Source organism: Pogona vitticeps, chromosome 5, assembly GCF_051106095.1.
Source record: "Pogona vitticeps strain Pit_001003342236 chromosome 5, PviZW2.1, whole genome shotgun sequence".
In the NCBI taxonomy this organism is placed as follows: Eukaryota; Metazoa; Chordata; class Lepidosauria; order Squamata; family Agamidae; genus Pogona; species Pogona vitticeps.
The window spans coordinates 140,060,737-140,084,216 of NC_135787.1; the positions used below are offsets into that span (position 1 = coordinate 140,060,737).

Sequence of the window (23,480 nt, forward strand, 5' to 3'; positions counted from 1 at the left end):
ATGATACATGTTGGGGCACTCAAACCATATATGGACTAAGTGTCCCCTAGCCATACCCTGTTCAACACGTGAATTAAATGTTCTTTCTGAAACAAGAGTATAACAGGACAGTAATTCTATGCTTAAAACAGGACAACAAAAGTCTCTGAAATGGAAAGCACAGCCATGATTTATTCTGCTTGTTTTCGGGTATAATAATTTGTCAGTCTGTCTCCCATGCCATCTTTGAACTTTCCATTTTATTGAAAAGCTTATCGATCATACAATGATAAATTACAGAGACCTGGCCCTTTGGTTTGTTTGGTGAAATGCCAGAGCTTTCAAAGGTCATGAGAGTGTTGAAGGCAGTGGAGGTGGAAGGTGGCCCACTGGCACCATGTTTTTGACTTATCTTTCAAAAGGGTTCCTAGTTTATTGATAGTTACTGTGCTGCATTTTGCAAATGACGATGAATTGTACTGAGGAAAGGTTTTCCCTTCCTCTCTGCTGGCCCTGAGAAGCACCCCTTATCTCTACTTTTTGAAACAGTAATAGTATTGTCCAAGGTTGGGAAATTGTTTTCCCACCTCTAAAAGAAGACTTGTATTGGCCATTGTTTGTGTATCTTAACATTTCCCCCCTCTTGTGATACATATATTTCTTTAAAACTCTGATGCAATCCTTTTCTTATGGGGGTGAAGAGGAACGGCTTAAAACAAAAGCAAGGAATGTGGACGGAATACAATTCATCACCAACAACTCTCCTAAAAGAGAACACTCCAAGGAGGACTGCTTCAACTTATATTTATCTCAACATACGATTAAGCTACTATTGCTGTATAAGAGTTGGCCCAATTTTCAGCAATAATTATACCCAAGTATCTGAAGTGTGAATAGCATAAACAAAGGTTACATAGCTCCTGTATCTCACTCTGTATAACTAAGGGCGTAGTTGATATTAGACTTGGAAATGTTATACTTGTAAACCAGTACACATTTGAGTCAAAACTTAATGTTAAGGCACAGATATCAAACTTTGGGTTTTGCAGGAAAAGAAGCATATCAGCCTATCAGGCATATATTGTGTGTCTGACTGTAAAAACTTTGGACTGATGTTCTCAATGTTCGATCTTCCTGACTCTGCCAGTGGGTTTATTCCTATGGCAAGGAGTGTGGGAGACCAAGGACTGCCTGTCTTGTTCATCTACCTAGACTGATAGGTTGTGATTGTGAATTTATTCTGTTGGTATATGTGTGCAGGAGCCAGAATGCAGTCTTTTAAGGAATGAAACAAAGGGATTGTTCAGCTGATCCAGAAGGCCAAAAGATATGACCGCTCTGTACAATCAAATGCCTTAAGGGCATTGGAATCATATTGAGGCTGGACATTTGGTTATGTTGGGGAAATGAATAATACTAAACACCCTGCAGGCCATGTTGGCAAGCTATCTGTTGTTCTTAAAGCCTGCCTGGTCCAGCTGGATATATTCAATAATAAATTTATTTTGACAATATTGTCCAACATTGTCATCAAAATTTTCAGATCTTAATTCGATAACATGATTGGTCCAAATTCAATTTCTCATCTAATTTGGAGATGGTAGCCATTCTAGAGGGTTGTCATGTTTTATATATGTCACTCCCTATCTTCATCTCATTGAGAAGGTTCTTTAAACAGAGAACTTATGTAGCACCTTGCAAAATTGCTCAGAATAATCAATGAGTCATTTGTTAGTCACTTTTATGGTCCACTAGGCCTTCTAGTGGCCCTCACAGTCAAGAGTTTGGAGACCCCTGGTCTAAAGTACAGTGGACTCTTGACTTACAGATGGCTTGACTTACAGACATTTTGAGTTACAGACTTCTCTGGCCACAAAATTTAGGTTTGACTTACAACCTGAGAATTGACTTACAGACCAGAAAAAACCCAAAATGGAACAAAAACAGCCTGTTACGGGTTTAATCGGTTTTCAATGCACTGTAGGTCAATGGAGACTTGACTTACAGACTTTTTGACTTGAGAACTGCCTTCCAATACGGATTAAGTTCTCAAGTCAAGACCCCACTGTATTATAAATAGTGCAAGAGGCAGACACTTTGCCATGTTAACACATTTTGAGTGTTCATGTTCCATTTAGCACAATGCCAAAATTCAGCAGCACCTGGCAAATGAATACTCAGACCCTGGAGAAATTACTGTTTAGACTACAAATCCCACAATCCATCAGTCAAAATGGCTATTGGCCAGCAGATTCTAACCCTTTCAAGCTCTGCAAATATATACTGCATTTCTCAAGCACTAGGCTGCAGGTAAAGTCTATGTAGTCTTTTTTTAAAATAGTATTTTGTACATTACATGGACAAAAAAAAAAGTAAGAACCTTGAATTCTTGAAGTTTATTGTTGTAATGGACTTCAGAAAACCTGACCATCTCACTCCATTTTGGTAACCTTCTAGAGACTTTCACAGATGAATTCCGAGCACTGATATGCCAAATGGACATTTTGAAGCCCACCAAAAAACCAACTCTTCCCCCACCCAAAAATGGTATGAACCTTGTGACCATGAAACAATATCTGCACAAATAGATATATAAAAATCAATCATTCTATCATACAGGAGCATTGGACAGAGAAAAAAATTATATACATAAGTACTTATATAGTACATATCCAGCAATGATCACAGTTTCCTGCACTGACTGTTTTATCAAAGAAAAATGCATTAACAATACTGGTTAGTGTGCTTTCACATTCCTTCTTGTTTCCTTACATCCATCTGAGTTTTAGTGGAAGACAAATTACAAACAGGGACCCAGCTTGTTCAATATCCTAGATCAAAGCAGAAATATGTTTACAAGGTAAGGCTTCAGAGTGATTTTGGCCTGGGGCTAGTCAGAAATAACTAACTGCTTGTAATTAATTATCTTTTCCAAACTGAAGGTAAAATTATCCTGTGTTTCAATTGTAACTTAACACAGAGAGAGTACCAACCATCAGTGATATCACTATAACTTTTAAATTTACTTCTGCAGCAACATGGATGTGGTGTCATTAAACAGTGGAGGATGAATATCATAGGGTTCAAGTGCTGGCTCATACTTTTTAAAAGTAAAAAGACAATGAATTACATGTTGACAGCCTTGGAATTAAACTGTAACTTATTACTTTAAAAAGTAATTTTCCAAGCTCTGATATTGCGCACTGTAGGAATCCCATCAAAATCCCATTGGCAAGCTCGTGAAGCATTTTCCAAATATTTCACAAGATGGTGCTCTCCAAATATTTTAGCTTGCAACTCCTATCAGGCATAGCTAAAATGACCAATTAAGAGGAGTTAGGTCCAAGTAATCTGGACAGGATTCCACTGGGGAAGGCTGCATGTGCTAATCATGGGACTGTCATCATCATGTTAAGGGTTCTAGTTCTCCGCCAGGATTACCTGAAGCAGCACAAAGGTTCTCAACCTGATGATCACAGATATTATACAAGTGCTTCTAGAACATGCAAGTAACTAGGAACAAATCATTAATTACTTGTAATAGATTCCTTCCCCGCCCCCCAAGAACTATGGTAATAATTATATCACATGGTGATTGTAACTTATCAAGGGATAGCCACAGATATTGTAATAGGGATAACCACAGATTTTATAATGCAACGGTAACTTTTTAGTTACCTTTACATTATAAAGTGTGGTTTCACTAAATGTTGAAGGAGAAATATATAACAAGGTTCAAGTGCTGGCTGGTACGGTGGCCTTGTGCTGCTGCATGAAAAACATCCAGCTGGTCCTTGGGAGTTATCATTGCTACCGTCTACTTTTTAAAAGTAATTTCTAGACTCTGAGTGCTTCTAAATATTACATCTGGGATTGTAATTACACCTGAGGAGACCATTTTCAATATTGTTAACAGGCGTATCAATTCACAGTGATTCTAAACACAATTTTTTGGCTATGAATGCACTGAACAGTGGGTCCAGCTTTACTAACTGACTAGGTAAAGTTTCATTTTCCTTCTGGCCACCCAACTGCCAACTGGGGAAGTTCTGAGTCACAAATGACTAGAAAGAATTTATTGGCATAGCTAATTTTTACTACCAACATCTGTCACCTTCTCAGAGGGACACGTCAGTTGTCGGTTGATGGTGGTCATTCCTGTAGTCAACATTTTGTTACAATTTCTTGCTCAACATATAAAATACTTAGAAAAGTCGGTGCTCATAATAACTGGTTTCTAAATCTAGATTTGATTGTATTTATTAACCTTATGGATAACCATTTAAGAACAATTCTTTTATCTGTTCCCTGTTCCCTTATGTGTCTCTGTATGTACACTATGCATACATATATACATGTTGGTTTAGCAACTGTACTTGAGATTTTGAGGATCTCAGCTTTGGACAACTGATAAATATCCTAGACACTTTTTCCCAAATAGGATACAATATATTATGTAATAAAATAACTCACAGGTAAATTTTAAAGGCACTAAGTTAACTTCTCAACAGCTACCTTGTATTCCAGTAATCTGGAAAGTGTGGTTATTAAAACAATAACAGTAACAGTCTGTGTCGAGGACTATTTACATATCTTGTTGTGTGCATCTTCCAGCACACAAATTTTAATCCCCACCTGGCCAGAGACGTTTGGCACAAGCTCCAATACATAAATAATAACCCCTTATTAAAGGGTGCTTTAAATTTCCACAGGTTTCTCCTAGCGATATACAAGCAAAGTCTTTGGAATCTTGTAGTTATTGACTAGAAGTAATGTCCTTTATCTCAACAGTCTTTCCCCTGCCCCTTTCTCCTCTGAATGATGGCATTCCAACTTTTCCAGTGGAAAAGAACAAAAATATATTCTGTTTTCTTCCAGATTAATGCTGATTGGAACCGGGAGGGTTGTAAATCCAGTCCATGAGAATTAGAGTTAAGCTGCCAATCATAAAGATAACACCAACAATGAGGAAAGTCAGGGCCTGCAGTTGGAAAGATACAACAACAAAATCCAAATTAAAAGTGAACAGAACTTCACATAGTACCATACTGAACTGCAACACCTGTTACTTCTGGTATACTTACTCCAATCTTCTGAGGGGATCTCAAGGGCTCTTTTTTGACAAGCCGAAGATAAAAGGCAGCGGGAAGAATAAAAATCAACATTGTGGCAGCAGACGCACCTGAAAGAGGAAACACAAATGTTTGTTAAAAGAAAATAGGTTTGGGGAAACCAAATATGGCCTACATTGTATTAATTTCTTCTTCTTTTGTAGAATGCTTACAGTACGTAAGTCTTGCTTAGGGTGGTTCCCAACCTTGGGTCCCCAGATGTTCTTAGACTAAAACTCCCAGAAGCCTTCACCTCTAGCTGTGCTGGCCAGGGATTCTGGGAGCTGCAGTCCAAGAACACCTGCGTTAGCCAAAGCTGGGAAATACTGTTTTGGGCTAATACCTCTGACCATGTTGGATGAGGCGCATGGGGGTAGCACCCCAATACAAACAGATTGGGAAAGTGGCAGTGAATTATATCAGCCCTTCCAGATGTGCTGAGCTACAATTTCTGCATCTTCAGCCAGTGTGGGTTAGGGCTACTGAGAGTTTTTGTTTTTTTACATCTCACATATACAGTGGGGTCTCTACTTAAGAACTTAATCCGTATTGGAAGGTGGTTCTCAAGTTGAAAAGTTCTTATGTTGAATCTGCATTTCCCATAGGAATGCATTGAAAACCATTTAATCCGTATCTGCTCTTTTCTGTCCATAGAAACTACAGTGGAATCTCTACTTCAGAATTTAACCTGTTTTGGAATGGTGTTCTTAAGTTGAAACGTTCTTAGGTTGAAGCAAAATTTCCCATAGGAATGGACTGAAAACCAATTAATCCGTCCTGGCTGTTTTTTTGTTATGTAGAGGTGCGTTGGTACATTGAATCATTAGTTCCCATAGGAACTAATGCAAAGCTGGTTAATACGTACTCTACCACTAGGGGGAGAATTTTTTTTTTAACCTAAGATGACCTAAGGTTAAAAAAAGAGCAGGAAAGGTTTTTTTTCCTGTTCTTATCTTGGATTTCTGTTCTCATGTAGAAGCAAAATTTAGCAAATGGAGCTGTTCTGAAGTTGGATTGTTCTTAAGTAGGGACGTTCTTAAGTAGAGACCCCACTGTATCGCTTGTCTGGATTTAGCTGGATCTAAATTCTGCCCCTCGCTATTACGTATGATCTGTTTTAAGTCTCCTGTGGATTTCAAAAACTCATGTTCTCATGTCACAAATTAGAATAATAAGAGTTGATGTAATGTTGTAAGTATCCTGTGATAGTATAGGATTTTGTGGTGTCTGCTTCTGTGAAATAGATGTCACCAGACACTTATTTCCGCTCTTTTTAAAAATGTAGATAAATTCTGCATGAGTGAAGAAAAGCTTGCATACAGAGAATAATCCGTTAGTATAGGCAACTCATGGCCTGAGGGGGCTTGGACCATCATATGTTCATGTTAATAGTTCCTACCACAAGACAAATTTATCTTGAGATTAGCTAATAATCTTGCAACCTTCTAAGGCCTATTCCTATAGAATCAAAACTAGAAGAGAACTCCCCCCCGCCACCCAATGGGAGGAACACATTCACACATATCGAGAATGAGGATGCAGAGGCAAAGTTACATTTGGAAATTTTCTTCCTGACTTCTTATTTTGTATGCACCGGGAATGTTTTCAAGCATTAATGGAAAGATTTGAAGAGCAAGTAGACCTGTCAAAAAACAGGTTTAGTACCTCATTTATGGATTCTGAGATTGAGACTGGAATCCTGCATTGATCATATCTGAAGCCGGCTACAGGTCAAGCTACATGTCATGGTAAGTATTTAGTGCATAACTCAGTATGTGCTTTTCAATGGAGGAAAAAAAAAGGAAAAGGAGGCACGTGGGGGCCTTCTCTGGAGGACTGCAGAATGTAGGTGGGGAGGCTTATAGTAAAGGTTTAACCCTTGGAGTAAATTTGACTCCTGACTCCCTGGAGCACTAATGAGGGTTTAAAAAGTATTTTCAGGGTATGACTTCAGTGGGAAGTTGGGTCAATTTGATTGGGTTGAGTTGTGGCCTCCCTTGGCCCCTCCCCCACCCCAAATTTTAGCTCTCACTGGAGGAGCAAAAAAAAAAAAAAAAGCAAATATACAAAGAAGGCTGGGATGATTTGTATTTAGTAATACATCAGTCACCTCCTCGGTGTTGCAAGTGGAAGCTTTTTCCTCTGATCCTCTTTAGAACACAAGTGGGCCAACCTTGGGAACTGAGCGAATGGACCTAAATGGTCTTTTCTTGCACTGTTTGTCCCATTCTAGACTTGGCCCCACAGGCTTCCTTTTAAGTAAAAGTAAAAGTACTAAGGCTTTAGTGCTAATGTGTTAATGCGACAAGCAATTTGCTTCTAAGTTTTATGTTTTCTAGGAGAGATTTTCTTTTCTTTTTCCTGTATTGTATTTTGCTGTGCAGGTAATTTGAACTAACATTGCATTATGGGGCAGTACATAAGTTGTAACAATAATAAACATTTCTCTTTCCAACTAAGCGAGAGTACAGGGAGGAATTCCCCCGCTGTTCCCCAAAACATACCTATAAATCCAAAGATGTCTTTAATAGTAGGGACAAAAATCACCAAGAGATTATTAAATGCAAGGATAACTGTAGCGATTAAGAAGTGCCTTGTCCAACTGAATGGTCTTCTGGGGAACAACAGTGTAGTAACTGATGTCCGTATCTGCAAAGAAGAAGAAAATGTACAAAATATTTTCAAAATGTGTTTAACACTCTTGCAGCAATAGCACATAATCTCATACACATGTACACACACTGTTCATTTATACATCTGCATCAAGTGGGCAATCAGTGACAGTTGTGATACTGGACTGCTGTTCTCATCAAGCCTTTACAGTAAGGAATTATGTGATTCGAAGTCCAACAACATATTTGTTGTTATGTGCTTTCAAGTCGCTTCCCATTTACTGTATGTTAGCCCTATAAATTAAAAACTTCCAAAAAGTCCTTTCATTAACAGGCCTGTCCTGATCTTGCAGACTAAAGGCAGTGGCTTCCTTTATTGTACCAATCCATCTCATGTTCAGACATCCGCTTTCTCTACTGCTTTCAGCTTTCTGTAGCATTATTATCTTTTCCATTAAGTCTTGTCTTTTTATGGCATGTCCAAAGTATAGCAGCCTCAACTTTGCCATTTTAGCTTCTAGGAAGAGCTCAGGCTTGATTTTATCTAGAACCTGCTTGCTTGCCTTTTTTGCTGCCCAAGGTATTCACAAAGCTTTCCTCCAATACTGTACAGTATCTTGAACAAATAGGTTTTACCCCCCTGTTATTATTCTTCATTGGCCACCTTTCATATCCGTGCATAGTAATCAGGAATACAATAACAATAAAAGTGTGGAGGAAGAAGCAATTGGATATCTTAGGTTGTGTGTGCATCTGCTATTAGAAGAAAATAAGACTCATCTATTTATCTTCAAAATTCCAGTCTGGAAAAGTCATTAGAACTCTAATGCGTGAACAATAAAATGCACAGAGAATCTTCCTTGTTTTCATTAATATTGCTTTTTCCTCTAAATACACCCAGAATTTGTTTTTACTATAGGGATGTTATATAAACACAGCAATAAATAAATGTTTTAATAATCTTTCTGGAGATTCTTACAGGTTATTAAAAAGGAGATATTTTTCCCTTCAGCATAAGAAAAAAAAGGTGCAGCAAAAATTCGCTCATTCATTTCTTCTGCATAGGATAGCAGTAGAAAATGGAGAGTCTGTTTGTTCTGCTCATGCAAACATCCTCAGCTTGAACAGCCATTTCTCTAGCTTTGGGACTTGCAGAGATAAGTAGGTAAAGGGTCAGCAGTCGCTGCACTTGACAACTGGGGATAGGGTTACAAAGAAAGCTTCTGACCAGCTCAAGAAATATGTTGCAATGCACAAGTGGAGGGAAGGGGGGCTCAGGGTGGAATGCACCACCATTTGCATGTCAGGGTCACAGCAGACCTTTTAAAAGTCAATGGGACTTTTGTCTCTAATTTCAATGGCTTCCAAACTGCACCTTGGGGTCCCAAACAGTCCCCTGAACACTCCCAATATTGGTTGTTGTGGGTTTTTCGGGCTCTTTGGCTGTGTTCTGAAGGTTGTTCTTCCAGTCTTTGTAGTTAGCTTGGGAGTGTTACACCAGAGCACAGAGTGCTGTCCTCTGAAGATGCCGGCCACAGAGACTGGCGAAACGTTAGGAAGAACAATCTTCAGAACATGGCCAAAGAGCCTGAAAAACCCACAACAACCATTAGATCCCGGCCGTAAAAGCCTTCGTGAAAACTCCCAATATTGTTAGTGTTTGGGAGTAAGATCATCCTGAAGTAGCCAAAACAAGATAGAGATAAAACTGAAATGGTCCACAATATATGCTGCCTAAATCAAGGTGCTGAGTACCCAAGCCTGTTCAAATTATTTTGACACCAGAACCAGAGTATCCTACCTTGTCCCTTCTGAGTTCTCAAAATACAAGAAGGAAACAACAACAACATTGCATATTTTTCATGAATCCTCCAGTTATATGGGGTGGCTTCCTCAATCTGTTAAATGGTAGAGCCGGCCCTGAAAATGGCACCCTTCATTCATAGCAGGAAGATATCTGCCCGTTGTAGGGAACCCCAGTGTTTGCAGAAGTGAAAAAAAGTCCTTGGAGGAAAAAAAACTGCTAAGTAGGTTATGCTTCTCCCTTACTAAATCTCAGTAAGGGAGAAGCATGCTGAAGGGCAGCAGGAGGCTGAGTAGATGCTGCTTGGAGAGATGGGATGGAGTACTCTTATAAGAGACTGACTGGCAGGTTGAGCAGGAGACTTACACAATGCAATGTAAGTGGTTTTTCACTGTTGTATATAAAAAGAGAATTTCAGCAGGCTTAGCTTGAAATTCCCTCTTCTAGCCCATTGTTAAAGGTGAGAGAGCACCATGTCTCATCACCTTTGGCAGTGTTCTGCAGAAAGCTCTCTTAGGTGTACTAACTGGGAGCGTATTCAGAGTGAATTCAGGGTGAATTTCAGAATGTATGGTGTTCATAGGTATTATGCCACAGATTTATGGGGTGTATGTGTCTTATTACTATCAGCGGGGACATAGTGGAAATTACATAACCACTCTGCATGCTCACAGTATGAAACAAAACATAGCATTTAGTCATTCCAGTGGAATATTCCTTTAAGGACTTTGTAATCTGAGAAACCCCTGGTTTCTGAAAGCAGCTGTAATGCACCACGCAAGAGACTCTGACACACACAGTTCTGTTCAGGATCTGTCAAGAAGCCAGTCTCAAATGAACAGTGTTTTCTCTTCTTATTCAGTCACCTCACTGAACAATTGTATGCATACTTTAGGGATGAGCCTCTTGCTTTTGGATAGAGACTGAGAAAAACTTCACCCCTTTCCCTTTGAACTTAGTTTTTTTTTCTTTTTAAAATTAAGAAGCTTTGATCCTGTGATCTCATGGTTTCTTGTGGGATCTCCCAGAAGTTTTGTGCTCGTTTTTTTTTCTACCAAAGATACCAAGCTGCACAGGATGGTGACAACACCTGTGCAGAATGGCATCTGTCCTGTGCAGGATTAACCAGAAAGCATGTTAAGCTTCCTTTAATCTTTGCTCACCCCCACAGCAAACCAAACAGCACAACAAATGGCCATCTAATAGCACTCTCAATGTAAACCCAGCTGGGAAAGGTTACTTCCCCCCCACACACTATAACTCCACACACTATAACTCCAAACACTTTTCCCCTCAAAGGTATGGCCAGTGGCCCACGTTGTTTGGGGGATTCTGGGGCATGTATTCCAAAAAAGTAGTGACTGAAATCCAGTAACATAAAGTTATGCCATGGTAGGACTAGCAGAAGTAACTTTCACTTGTTAAAGACTCTCCCTGTCCCATTGCTCCCCAACATTTCTTCAGGACCAAAGAGATCCTAGGGGAGCCTGGAAACCCTGGGGAAGGGATAGGAAACTTTGAATTAATGAAATATGGCTGTGACTAATGGCAGAATCAGATCTAGGTGGCATAAATTTACATTACTTGGATTTCTGCCAATATTTAGTATTCCGAATTATCTGCAATGACATTTTGCCAGCTAAAGGTATAGTCAAATACTCAGTCAAATATAAATGGGGGAACAGACAGACCGAGAATTTGGTTTACTGCAGGGCTGAACCAACAGCAGAATGAGCCCTGCCTGCATAAAGACAATGAGTAACGCGTGTTCTCATATAGAGGCTTCTCTACAACTATTTAATAAGTCATGTCATTGACTTACCGGGAACAGGACGATGGGTACAGTCAAGGTCACAGCCACAAGCACTGCCAAGCGAACCAACAAAAGCAGTGAGTCAAAAGTATACACTTTAGCATATGTATGAAGCAGCTCATCTTCAACTTCTCCTAAAAAACAACAACCAACAACAACTTAAGTTAGTGTTCACATTCTGTTAAAGTATATAAAGCCAACTGCAAAACTAATTGAAATTGAGTTGCAATTTATCAAGAGTGGACAATTCCACAATTTTAGTGGTATACAGTATTGTTTGTTGCAGTACCTTTTAATATTTTATCATGTGCTTTTAACCGGTTTTAAACTGGTTTTAATGAGTTTTGTTTCTTTTTCTTTTTTGTACTATCGGTATACCTCTCCTATTTTAATACTGTATCTTGTTGTGAACATTTACCCACACCATCAGATCCTCTCAGGCCATGCTCCGCTGGGTTGCTGAAGGTGGCTGGGAAAACATAAACTAGAAGTTGGGCCTTGTTGGTTGCAGCACTTGTTGGCCCTTTCGAACCAGCCCGTTCAAGCCACACGTGGTCCCCTCCCTGCCCTATTTTTAAGAGGTTGCTCAAGACAGCTCTTTATAGAGGCCTTTGATAGTAACCTCATATGAATTTGCCACTTGCTCTGCCTGCCCTATTATGAACGACAGTTGCATTATTTTGGGTTGGTGGGATTTATTTTTATTTTATTATTGTTATTGTATGATTTACTGACATTTCTGTTTGATTTTGTTTGTTAAGCACCCAGAATAGTGCCTCACAGTAATGGAGTGGTATAAAATTCTATGAAGTAAATAACTGCTGATGAGCCACAGGAGGTGAGTTACACCCAGTTCAGATATAGTGTTTAACCATGGTTACAGTTACCAATGTTTTGTTGTCCAACTAGCCCTATCTCTGGTTAAGACTTCAAATGTACTATGCAACTGTTGTTAAATTTGTTGAGCTTAATTCAATTTCTAGGGTTTGAGAGGACTGGGAAGGAGATGAGGTGATGAGTTTTGTGGTTGACAAAACTGGTTTCATCAGGGCTCTCCAATCCCACTGTTTTGGGGCAAAGACACTGAAATTACAGGTGTGCCGAAAATTTATCCTATGAGAATTTTGACCATTGTCATTCAATTTGAGAGAAAGATGCCCTTAAAAAATTCAAATGTGGAGTGATTGCAGAAAAATGCTTAAGGGTGAGGTTCAGGATTCTTAATTGGTGGTGGCTTCTCTTACTTGTGATGTGGTTAAGAAGCATGTGTGAATGTCTATTTTACATTGTACAATATTCTCTGTAGAAGCTGATGGGGCCCCTCTCATAGTTCCTACAATTCCTCATGCGTCAATTAAAGCCCATGGGTGGATGTTGTGAGGTAATTTCTTCTGCTTTTTCAGATGAAGTTTGGGGGAATAGTCGAATGATGAAGACACGTGTAACAGAAACAAAACAAAACCCCTCATTCCTATTCATCTGAAAGCTGGTAGACTTGATGCCTCCAAAGAGGAAAATATCCATGAATTCTATATTTAGTTCTTCCCTGATATAGAAAAGTTAACATTTCCATTTTTGTAAAAAAATGAAGAATTACCTCAAAATGAAGAACACCATAGCACAATACACCCACTGCTTTCTTGTTTGAAATTTAGGGGGTGTAGTCTCCACATTAGGGGCTACTGTACCTGAAAATTACATTCAGAAAAAAGGGGGGGAGACTAGCCTATTGTTCATTTCTAATTATTCAAGGCATGAAGCTGTGAATTTATGAACTGACACTCTGATTAAGATCTTCATCAAATGAGAGTTGCAGCTCAAGACACCTTGACATTTTAGAGAGCAGGTTCGACTTACCATAGAAAGTGAGATAGCCAAACAGGGCAGCAAATAAATACATGATTAGCATCCCAGTGATGGAGACGTTGGAAACATTTTGCATTCGTCTCCGAGACCGGCTGAGGAAGGAAAAATGAAAATTAAAAGACTACAGTTTATTATTATGAACATGTACGACAAGAATGACAATGTGTGTTGTTTTTCAAAGTTCAGTGAGCTAAAACAAACCCTTATATGGCAAAACCTTTGCTAGAGCTTTTATTCTTGACTTATTCCTCATTGTATATTCATTCCTGCTTTCATAATTATTCTGCACAGATGAAATAGCATCACAGTGATGACATCTGCATTAGAAACTTGTGACAGTTTTAAACCATCTAGCATGTCTTTCTCATTTGAGCTGGGAATTGTAATTCATAGGTGAGGGAGACTGCATTGTTCCTGAACAACAAGCTCTGTGCATGACAATGTTCTGCCTTTTTGTCAGCCAGTGACGCATCTTTATTCACTTCATTTAGAAGTGAATACCCTGCAGCAAGGCAAAGCAAATAAGAGAAGTGTGCTGCTTATATATGGGCCCCATAGTGCTTAAAGCACTCTCTGGGTTTAATTATGCAGGTGACACACTGCTCCTAACGCCCCGCAAGTGAGCCGGGTACTCAACTTACCAACCTCAGAAGGATGGAAAGTTGAGTCAATTTCAAGCCAGCTACTTGAGTCTATTGGGACTAAAACTCAGGCTGTAAGCAGAGTCTTGGCTGCAGTATTGCAGTTTAACCACTGTGCCATGAGCTCACTCTTGTTGGTACTTTCTTTTCTCTTTCACACAGAGCATTTTTCACTGGGATGTCCCTATTAGCAAGGGGTGAAATTCATATGTTGATAATGTAGGTAAAGAATTTAAAATGGAAATGTCCATGTGACACAAAAATATAAAGAAAACAGCACATGCCATCATCATTCAATAAAATTAATTTAATGGAAGGAATTGATTTTCTACCAGAAACTCATGTGTTATGAATTAAAACTACAAAGCTGGGGGGGGGGGGAAAGCTTCAGTAATGATAGTTAAATATAGAGACCAGTAAAAGGAGATGTATGAGAAGCAGACTCACTTTTTCAGTTCACTGTAAATGGGAAGCACTTCAGGGTGACACACAAAAGCAAACGCCAGGATTGGTATTGTGTAGGCCGTCTGAAACAAAACAAGGAGAAACACTCTGATTAGTTTCTGCTTCTTACTGAATAAAAAAACAAAAACCCTCAGATGCAGGAACAGGTGATAGCTTTAATTGACCATTAGAAAATAATAATAATAATAATAATAATAATAATAATAATAATAATAATAATAATAATAATAATAATAATAATAATAATAATAATAATAATAATAATAATAATAATAATAATAATAGTCATCATCACCATCATCATCATCATCATCCATTTATTCATCAGTGTGAAAGGGTTCATATTGCAACTTGCCTGTGTGGAACTCTTGCTGTGTTAAAAGCATCAATGAAGAAGAGTTGAGCAACTAACCAGCTATCCATTGGTGTTTTCTCTTCACAAAAGGGGACCTTGTGAATGTTCCACAGTTGGTTGGATCCAGAATTACCCATACTTTGAGGAGATGCACTGGAAATAATGGAGCAAGTCCAGATCCAACCAAATAAGTACCAGGAAGGGTGCCCCCCCCTCTGTGATTGTATCTTTTGCATATTTCTAACCATTATACATGGAGGTAAATGGGGACATGCCATTGCAACAAGGTTAGACATTCACCAGGACTTACTAGGACCCTAGGATGTCCTTCAATCTGGAAGAGTGACTAAAATAAAATGACCACACATATAACTCCCCAGCTGTCTCCTTCACAATAAAACCCTGAGCCTCCTCTCACTCAAGCGAGAATGGCAGGCAGCATGCAGGCAGTTTTGTCAAACAAATGATAAACACAACTGTACCCGTGAATTAAACACAAAATATTTAGGTTGGCACTTGTCGTTGTCCTCTCCATGTGCCTCATATTCGACCCCACTTTGATGAAGCCTATCTTTGGTTTCTTCAATACTTGATGAATACTGCTTGTAGGTGCTGTCCATCATAAAATTCAGCTCTGAATTAGTAGAATTGTTGGGTAGCATCATTATATGGACTGGGACTGTGGTGTTGTTGGAGGACCAGTTACCCACATTGTTGTCCAGCAGTGGGAGTGGACAGGGTATTTGGGACTTCTTGTAGATTACCTGGAGTGAAATTAAAAACATGTAGTAAGAGGTTGTATGAAGTCAGCAGATGAAACTCTGGACATCTTTAGGAGGCCATTCCTATTATTATCTCCAAAAGATGCATCCGAAAGGACACATTTTTATATTATTAGTAATATTCTAGATCTCAACCCATTCTGCTTGTGTCATGGTGATCCAATGGCATTCTGGTTACCATGTGGCTACAGTTCTCATCCTGCCTTACTCCATGATAGAAATCAAACTGAAAGTGCTCTATGAGCTCAGAGGTCTAGGTATCTGGTGCTGGAGCCAGAGGTTGGGTGTTTGATTCCCCACTGGGCCTCCTTGGCAGGGACTGGACTTGATGGTCCATAGGGCCCCTTCCAGCCCTACAGTTCTAAGATGACGGCAGTGACGATGGACTACTGGAAGCTAAATGGGTGATAACAGAAACATGACTTTCTCTACTGCAACAGCTCCATTAGTCAACTCCATCTGGAGACAACTCAGGTTGGCACCAACCATGTTGAGGTTTGAGCAGGCAGCCCAACCAGTATTCATCCGAAAGGCCTTTGGTCTTTTAGGCTGGTTTTAAAACTGACTCTTACAATTGTTTTTAAAGAATATTTTTGTCTATCTTATTGGGCATTGCTTTCTGAGTTCTGGTGGGCAGAAAAATGATAAATGTACTTTTGAGTACTTTTGATATATATAGAATAATATGTTTTGAAGAATGAAGCCATGAAATAGATGTCAAAAGGCATTTTTATTTTTGTAAAGTACCTACAGGCAGACAGCTATCTCTGTAACAGTTAACAGGAAGAGGAAATACTTGGAATTTCAAGGGTCCAGTGCTTGTTTGAGTTGATGTCTCTGTAGACCAAATGTACCTGAGATGTTCTAAAGGGCCTTTCATGCAATCTATCTATGGACAAACCATCAGACCATTTCTTTTTGAGTGCACTTGTGGCACAGGTGTAATGATTACAGGTAGATCTACTTAAGATAGGCTAGGAATAAGACTTATTCCTGTCTCTGTTCTACTTCCTGGCCATGGGCTCTAATTTCTCCTGCAGTGGCACTGAAGATGTCTTATTCTATTGTAGAGCAGTGCCTTATTTACTAACAGGTAATGCTCGGTTTTCTCTTTGTAGAACTTCTGTCTCATTTTGACTAGGAATTAGACATGGGAACTTCATATTTGTATCCTCGGTGATATGAATACGAAGCTTGGCACTACAGGTGCTGGAGCACTCCATTCCCACCTCCCAGAACCAGCCAGGTCTACTCACTGGGCTCCTTGCTGCATGCATGTCTTTCACTGGCAACATTGTGCCAATTGCACACATAGTCCTGCCGGTGCTTCCCCGCCTCTCCCCTCAGCCAATCACTCCAGTGAGGAAGTGGGAAGATGAGTTTCCCCACTCAGCTGCTAAGCTGTTGGCTGAGAGGAGAGGCAGGGAAATGTGATTGGTGCAATGTTGCTGCTGATGGACATGCATGCTGCAAGGAGGCCAGTGAGTAAGCCAGACTGGTTCTGGGAGGCAGGACTGAACTGCTCTAGCACCTGTGGTGCTGAGTTTCATATCTGTATCCCCAGGGATACGAATATGAAGCTCCCATGTCTACTCATAATAAAACTTGTTCAGGGACAGGTCACCATTTACTACAAGAGCTCTTTCTCACTTTTCTTAACATTGAAATGAATGCTGCACAAATCTAACAAGTGTTGAAATCCTTGATTCAAAATGTAGTGATGGTAGCCAAGGTGAACAGCTTTTAAAGGGGGCTGAATAACTTCCTGCAGGTTAGAGCCATCAATGGTGCAGACAGTTACATGTCATCTCTAGTATCAGAGGCAAAATATACTCTCAGTGTCCATTGCTAGGAATGTGAGACTGATGGTGCAATTGCTCTAATATCCTTCTAGAGAGTCTTCCAGAGACACCTGGTTAGACACCACATGAGGAGAATACTGGACTAGATCAGATTTCAGTCCGATGCAACCAAGCTCTTCTTAATTCAAACAAACAAAGAGAAAACATATAAAATGACAGTCAGATGCTGGCCAAATGTCAGTAGCCACTGCAGAAAACAGAGCCACTAATTATACCTAATAGGAAGTTCTGTATGTTAGTACCACATTTCATATAATTACTTACCACACTCAGAAAGAACAACATGCAAGTAAGCGAAAATCCACTTGTATAGCCAAGATACCCTTGAAAAAGAATAAGGGAATGAACAGTTAACCAACTAGTAATACTGGAGCTAGTTATGTCAAAAGGCTGACAGATAAGCTATTTTATGTGCATTTTTATAAGAGTAATGTTTACCTAAGTTCTTCAGAAGTGAAAGTGGAAGAATAACTCCAATGCTCACAAATATGATGAGGTAGTTGCCATTTAGATACCATTCCCTGGAGTGCAAAAAACAAAATAGCTGTGTATTAATCCATTTTGTTAAGGTTATAAGCAGACAAATAGTTTTTACTGTTTATTTTTAATAAAGAAAATGGAAACAAAGTCATACCCAGAATTCTCTTCAAGCCCCAGAAATGCTCTGATAACTTCTGGAAGTTCATATTTAATAATAAAGAGGTAGCTTGACATTGCTGAAATGACAAATGTATTAACTTGGGTTAAATGGAGTATGACAACATTGCTGAAATACATAGCATTCAGATAATAGATTTTTCCATTAGATTGAAATACTGTTCATATCAGCTTAGGTGAAGAAAATGAGGTTTGATCCAGATTAGAGATGGGGTATTCATATTTGTATATGCATACGAATACCTCTCCCCCCCAGAGGTGGAGATAATGAGGGTCCGGCCCCCTGGGGCCAGACCATCCACTCACTATTTCGCTGCTGCCACAGGCTCTGCACTCCCTTCCTATCTCTCCAGAGCTCACGGTGGATTAGCCACTCTTCGACCTGGCAGAGAGGCTCGTCCACCATAAGCTCTGGAGAGATAAGAAGGGAGCGCAGAGCCTGCGGCAGCAACAGAACAGTGAGTGGACGGGCTGGCCCCAGGGCCAGTATTTGAATACGAATACCCCCATCTCTAATCCAGACTCAGGTGTGCAAATACCCTGATGGGTATTCCTTGCATCTCCTGATAATGCTATAGGGAAGTACAAGAGACTGTGCTCAATGGGGTAAGCTGTGGTGTGGCAGAAAGGGAAAGATTCCTGAAAATCAGGTGGAGGTGCTTGCCTTGAACCAGAGCTCTTTTGTCCACAGAAGCAGATCCTGGATCAAATCCTCAGACAGTTAGGAGTGTCTGATCATGGCATCAGTACTTCCTCATGCTTCTGATATCCTTAAGCTTCAAAGTAATAGTGATGGAGGGGATGCCATGCCTTTCTGGGGTGTGGGGACACCAGTAGCTTCATTGTTTCACCCACTGGATAGAACAACCACCACTCTATTTTGCAGTCTTAGCTGCATTTTCAAATCTGAGTCTGTAGCTCTGTTCAGACAAAACAATCATTGCTTGATTTTATGTTGATGGTTGAAATCCTGCTGCTTAGTTCTGCCTGTGGAACAAGGATGACATAATAGGGAGCGGCAGATTGCTGTTGCTGAAAGGCTTCCTTTTGCAGTTTGGGGATGTGCATGGCTTGCATGCAATGCAACAAAGTCATGTGCACCTCAAAATTGCCAAAAGAAGCCATTAATCAGCAGCAATTTGCCACTACCAGTGATTTCATTCTCATTGCACAAGCAGACCCTGAAAATGTGGTCCTTATTACCTCATTTTCAGACTCCACCCAACAGGATTTCAGCCACTGAGTGTGAATATTAGATTTTCATATCCCTGCTTCTTTGTGTATGTGTGCATGTACAAGAGGAGGCCGAGAGCTATTGCTTTTACTTTTATACATTCAACCTCAGTAAATGGCTGATTCTAACCAGAATTGTTTAAGACAAACTGGGATCAAATTACTATCCTTTGTTTTTTTTTTTCAATTTAGTTTGCCCAAATCAATTTTCCATTTGGCTTTGATTCTCAATTCTAAAAACAACATTTATTACTGCATCTTGTACAGTCCCATTGAGAAATGAACTATACAGGGTGCATAAAGAATTTCCATTTTCCTGTCATGCAGTTCTAGTTTTATTTCCTTTTACTGTTTATGCCTCAAGCATTATGAAGAACCCTAAGCAACTTTACTGAGAAGTAAACTTTACTGAGTTTACTCAGTAAAGTTACTAAGCAACTTTACTAAGAAGTAACTCCCTTTATGATAAATGAAACTTACTTCTAGCAAATATGTTTAGGATGGCAGGCAACAAGTCTGAATCAATGTAAAAAATGTTCATGACTAAGTAAAAACCTTAAATAAATTAAGCAAAACCAAAAAAAATAAAAAAATAAAGAAAGCAAAAATGTTGTGGCACCTTAAAGACTAACTGGTATATTTAAAGTGAGCTTTTGTGGACAAGTCCACTTCTTCAGACATAAGAGTGGTATGAAGTGATATAAACTGTATGTAATGTTGACAAACATGGTCTTGTTCTAATCCTGTTTCCTAACATCAAACATGTTTAGGCTAAAAGACTTGATGTACACAAAATAGCTGAAATCATGTTGTTAGCATAGTAAGTCACTAAAGCAGGGCCACTGAATCAGTGGCGATTTGGTGAGTCAACTGCTTTGTAAATTCCCTGATTCAAATTACCCTATTGTACTTGCAACTTACTACTATAAAGTAGGTCACAATCAGAGAAGGCTCATTTGAATCAATAGAACCTATAGAGGAGCTGGTTCACCAAAACCCCACAGATTCAATGGGCTTACTCTGATATAACTTACTACATTAATCAACAGGATTTCAACCAGTAGATAGTATCAAAATTATGCAGGCAGCAGCCACCTATGACTATAAAATATAACATGGGAAAGGCCCCTGCATTATAAACAGATGGTCTCTCTAGAAGGCCGTAAATGACTAAAAAAAATAATTTTCAGTATTAGAAATGTCATCCATGTCATTCAATGTCCTGGGCAACACGATTACAAGTTTCTATCATACAGCATGCAGGACTGATGTGGAACTGATGGGCAATTTATCCTATCTTTATTTTGAGTCAGATTGTTCTTATTTAAAACCTGCTCAATTAAAAACTCCTTTCCTTCTTACCTCCAATATTTTGCATTGTGAGAGAGATAAAAGCACTGATTTTTCCAGGCCATCCAAATGCTTTTTCACCTAATTTTTCATATATTAGTGAGCCTAGGAGCAACAGAAAAGAGAAAAATATATTGTAAATATTTTTCATTGAACTGAGCTGGCTAGGCCTTTTTAAACAGCTTTTCCAAAGGCTTGCCTTGCTCAATAGATTGATCCAGCCAAACCTAAGCACTTTTAAAGGCTATTGATTTCAACAGGAAAGTTAAGCACGTGATTACATTTGTCACACAGAAACCAGTAGAAGAAAATGGAACACAGATTTTAGCTCGATTGTGTCAATTGTACAGGACCGAGGACAATGCTGTTGAAGGGAACATGACATACAGAAGTTACTTTTTAGGACTACACTCCCCAGAATCTCCCATCAGTGTGGCCACTGAATGTGATAGCTGGGGGATTATAGTTCAAAAATATACTTTCCCAGGCTCTGATTTTGGCAGTATTCTGAGCAGAACGACTAGATAGCATAAAACCAGGCATTATGAGGAGTGCTTGAGGATGTTAGGGATGTTTAGCTTGGAGAAAAGCCCCTAAGATTGTTATGAGATATGCTAGCTGTCTTCAGGTACAGCCGAGCCCCGCTTAACGATTACCCCATATAACGATGAATCTGCAATGTTTTTGCGATCACAATTGCAATTGCAAAATGATGTTTGAATGGGTTTTTTCGCTTTGTGACTATTGGTTCCCTGCTTCGGGAACCGATTCTTCGCATTACAACGATCAAAACAGCTGCTCGCCGGGTTTTCAAAACGGCTGCCTGCTGCTCAAAAATGGCTCCCCGCTGTTTTTAGGAGGCATTTTCCACAAGACAGGCACTCAAAAATGGCCGCCGTATGGAGCATCTTCGCTGGACGATCAGGTATTTCACCCATTGGAATGCATTAACCGGTTTTTAATGCATTTCAATGGGTTTTTTATTTTGTTTGATGTTGTTTTCGCTCTACAGCGATTTCGCTGAAACGAATTAACATCGTCAAGTGAGGCACTATTGTATCTAAAAAACTGGCTCATGGAAAATAGAGCTAGGTTGTGTTCCATGGTCCAGAGTAGAGATGGGCATGAACTGTCAGTTCTGCAGTTTGCGCTGGTTTGTTTAGCAGTCAAACAAGTGTTTGGCACTTCCTAGCCCTGCTTCCTCCCAGCAGGTGACCACTCAGAGACAGAGCCCTGGCTTCCCTGCCCCGCCTCCTCCAGGCACTGCCTCTGAGTCATCACCTGCCAGAAGAGGCAGGGTTGGGAGGGTCAGCTGATAAATGAACTGGCACAAACCACCAAATTGGTGGTTCATGCCCATCTCTACTCCTGAGGCTAGGACCTGAGTCTAAAGTATAAGAAAGTGGATTCTGAGTGAACATGAGTCCTGATGGCAAGAACTGTTGAGCAGTGCAACTGACTACTCCAAAAGGTGGTGCACTCTCCTTCATTGGAGATTCTTAAACAGAGATTGGGCAGCCATGACAACAGTGTCTAAGGACTGGCCAGTGGTTGGCTAGGTGACACTTGCACTCTTCCAGCACTACAGTCATTCTAATAGTTTTCTGCCGTTTCTGTCTCTACTTTCTATTCTGCCTTTATAGATGGTGTGCAAACAAGCCCTGCCTTTTTTGCTTGCCCGGTTGGGATGTGCCCACCCAAAATGAACCTTGTACAAGTTACTGTCTGTCTATATATATCCATCTATCTATATCATACCTCCTTCTTTGGATGTCTTCAGAAGTAGATGAACTGAATAGAGAGACATGATGGCTACACTGAACAGTAAGATTCTGTAAAGAATAAAAGACATTGGGAATCTTTATTAGATTATCTCTGTCTTTAAAAATGACCTCTACACATTTGTGTTATCCAGACTTTAGTACACATTTTAATTTTCAGTGGTAAGGTCAATAACCTTCTGTAGGGAGGATGGATGAAAGAATGTAAAGTTCAAAGGCCTGCCGCCCACTTGCCCTCTGTATCTTAGGGTTACTTTTATAGAAATGAAGAGGAAACAAACCATGATACAAATATGTATGCCCTGAAACCAAAGGAAATGCATTTCCGGAGAAGTCCAACCTCTTAACTAATGTTCAAATATGAAATTATTTTCATTCATATATGCTTTGTTATGCAAGCAGCTACAGTATTACATGAATTAATGATAATAAAAATATACACAATGCATTCCCAAGTTCTCTAAGGAGTATAACTTTAAATAGTGTTCATGTGTCAAGCTACATTCGAAACACAGCAATAGGGCACATACTTTGACTAAAATAATCATGCATGTATTATTCTTAAATGGAGCAAACAGTTTTCAGAAAATAGAGCTGAGAAAATTTACTTTTTTTGAAGTCTAGAAAATAGTATAAAGAACTGGGGGTTACACTCAATCCACAGCTGCCTCAGCTGTAACCATTAAACAGAAACCATATCCTTTCCTGACTTACATCTAAGAGAGATGTGGCTGGCGAATGCCATCTTGCCAAGAACTTTTGAACTTTACATCTAAGACTAATTTTTCTGGCCAAACCCATTTTCACTCTGGTACACATATTTGCATGAAATGGTAAGCAACTGCTTCTTTCTTTCTTTCCTTAAGACCTCTGTGATGTCAAAATGTGCTCAGGAGGGTCTCAGCCCTCCAAAATAAATTTTGGATGCATATAGGAAAGGATCCTTTTAGATGCTGGCCAATAGAGATGAGAACGAACTAAAAAAATGAGGAAGTTCGTTAAAAATCACTGTTCATTGGTTCTGGGTCATCAACTTTATCAACAATGTAACAACCTTTCTGGTTTGCCCCCACCCCCTTCTCACTGTCCCCCCCCCCCCCGCCTCCCTACTTGGTCCTGTTGCCCTACTCCTCTTCGTTCTCCACCTACATTTTGAGAGACAGCAGGCC

The 23,480-nt window shown here is 39.7% G+C and overlaps 1 protein-coding gene across 3 annotated transcripts in view; it reads right to left on the reverse strand.

Moving 5' to 3' along the window:
* Window positions 1-2,358: 2,358 nt before the first annotated feature.
* SLC38A4 (solute carrier family 38 member 4) overlaps window positions 2,359-23,480 on the reverse strand; it is a 54,707-nt gene continuing 33,585 nt past the window's right edge. For all 3 annotated transcript variants that reach the window (XM_020795531.3, XM_020795530.3, XM_020795533.3), the window contains exons 5-16: window positions 22,289-22,362; window positions 20,543-20,635; window positions 17,925-18,006; window positions 17,729-17,811; window positions 17,555-17,613; window positions 15,129-15,410; window positions 14,274-14,353; window positions 13,177-13,277; window positions 11,329-11,453; window positions 7,595-7,739; window positions 5,064-5,161; window positions 2,359-4,960 (exon numbers count right to left, since the gene is read on the reverse strand). In XM_020795531.3, coding sequence (XP_020651190.3) covers window positions 4,859-4,960; window positions 5,064-5,161; window positions 7,595-7,739; window positions 11,329-11,453; window positions 13,177-13,277; window positions 14,274-14,353; window positions 15,129-15,410; window positions 17,555-17,613; window positions 17,729-17,811; window positions 17,925-18,006; window positions 20,543-20,635; window positions 22,289-22,362 — 1,324 coding nt within the window. In that variant the 3' untranslated portion in view covers window positions 2,359-4,858. The remainder of the gene's footprint in view (window positions 4,961-5,063; window positions 5,162-7,594; window positions 7,740-11,328; window positions 11,454-13,176; window positions 13,278-14,273; window positions 14,354-15,128; window positions 15,411-17,554; window positions 17,614-17,728; window positions 17,812-17,924; window positions 18,007-20,542; window positions 20,636-22,288; window positions 22,363-23,480) is intronic.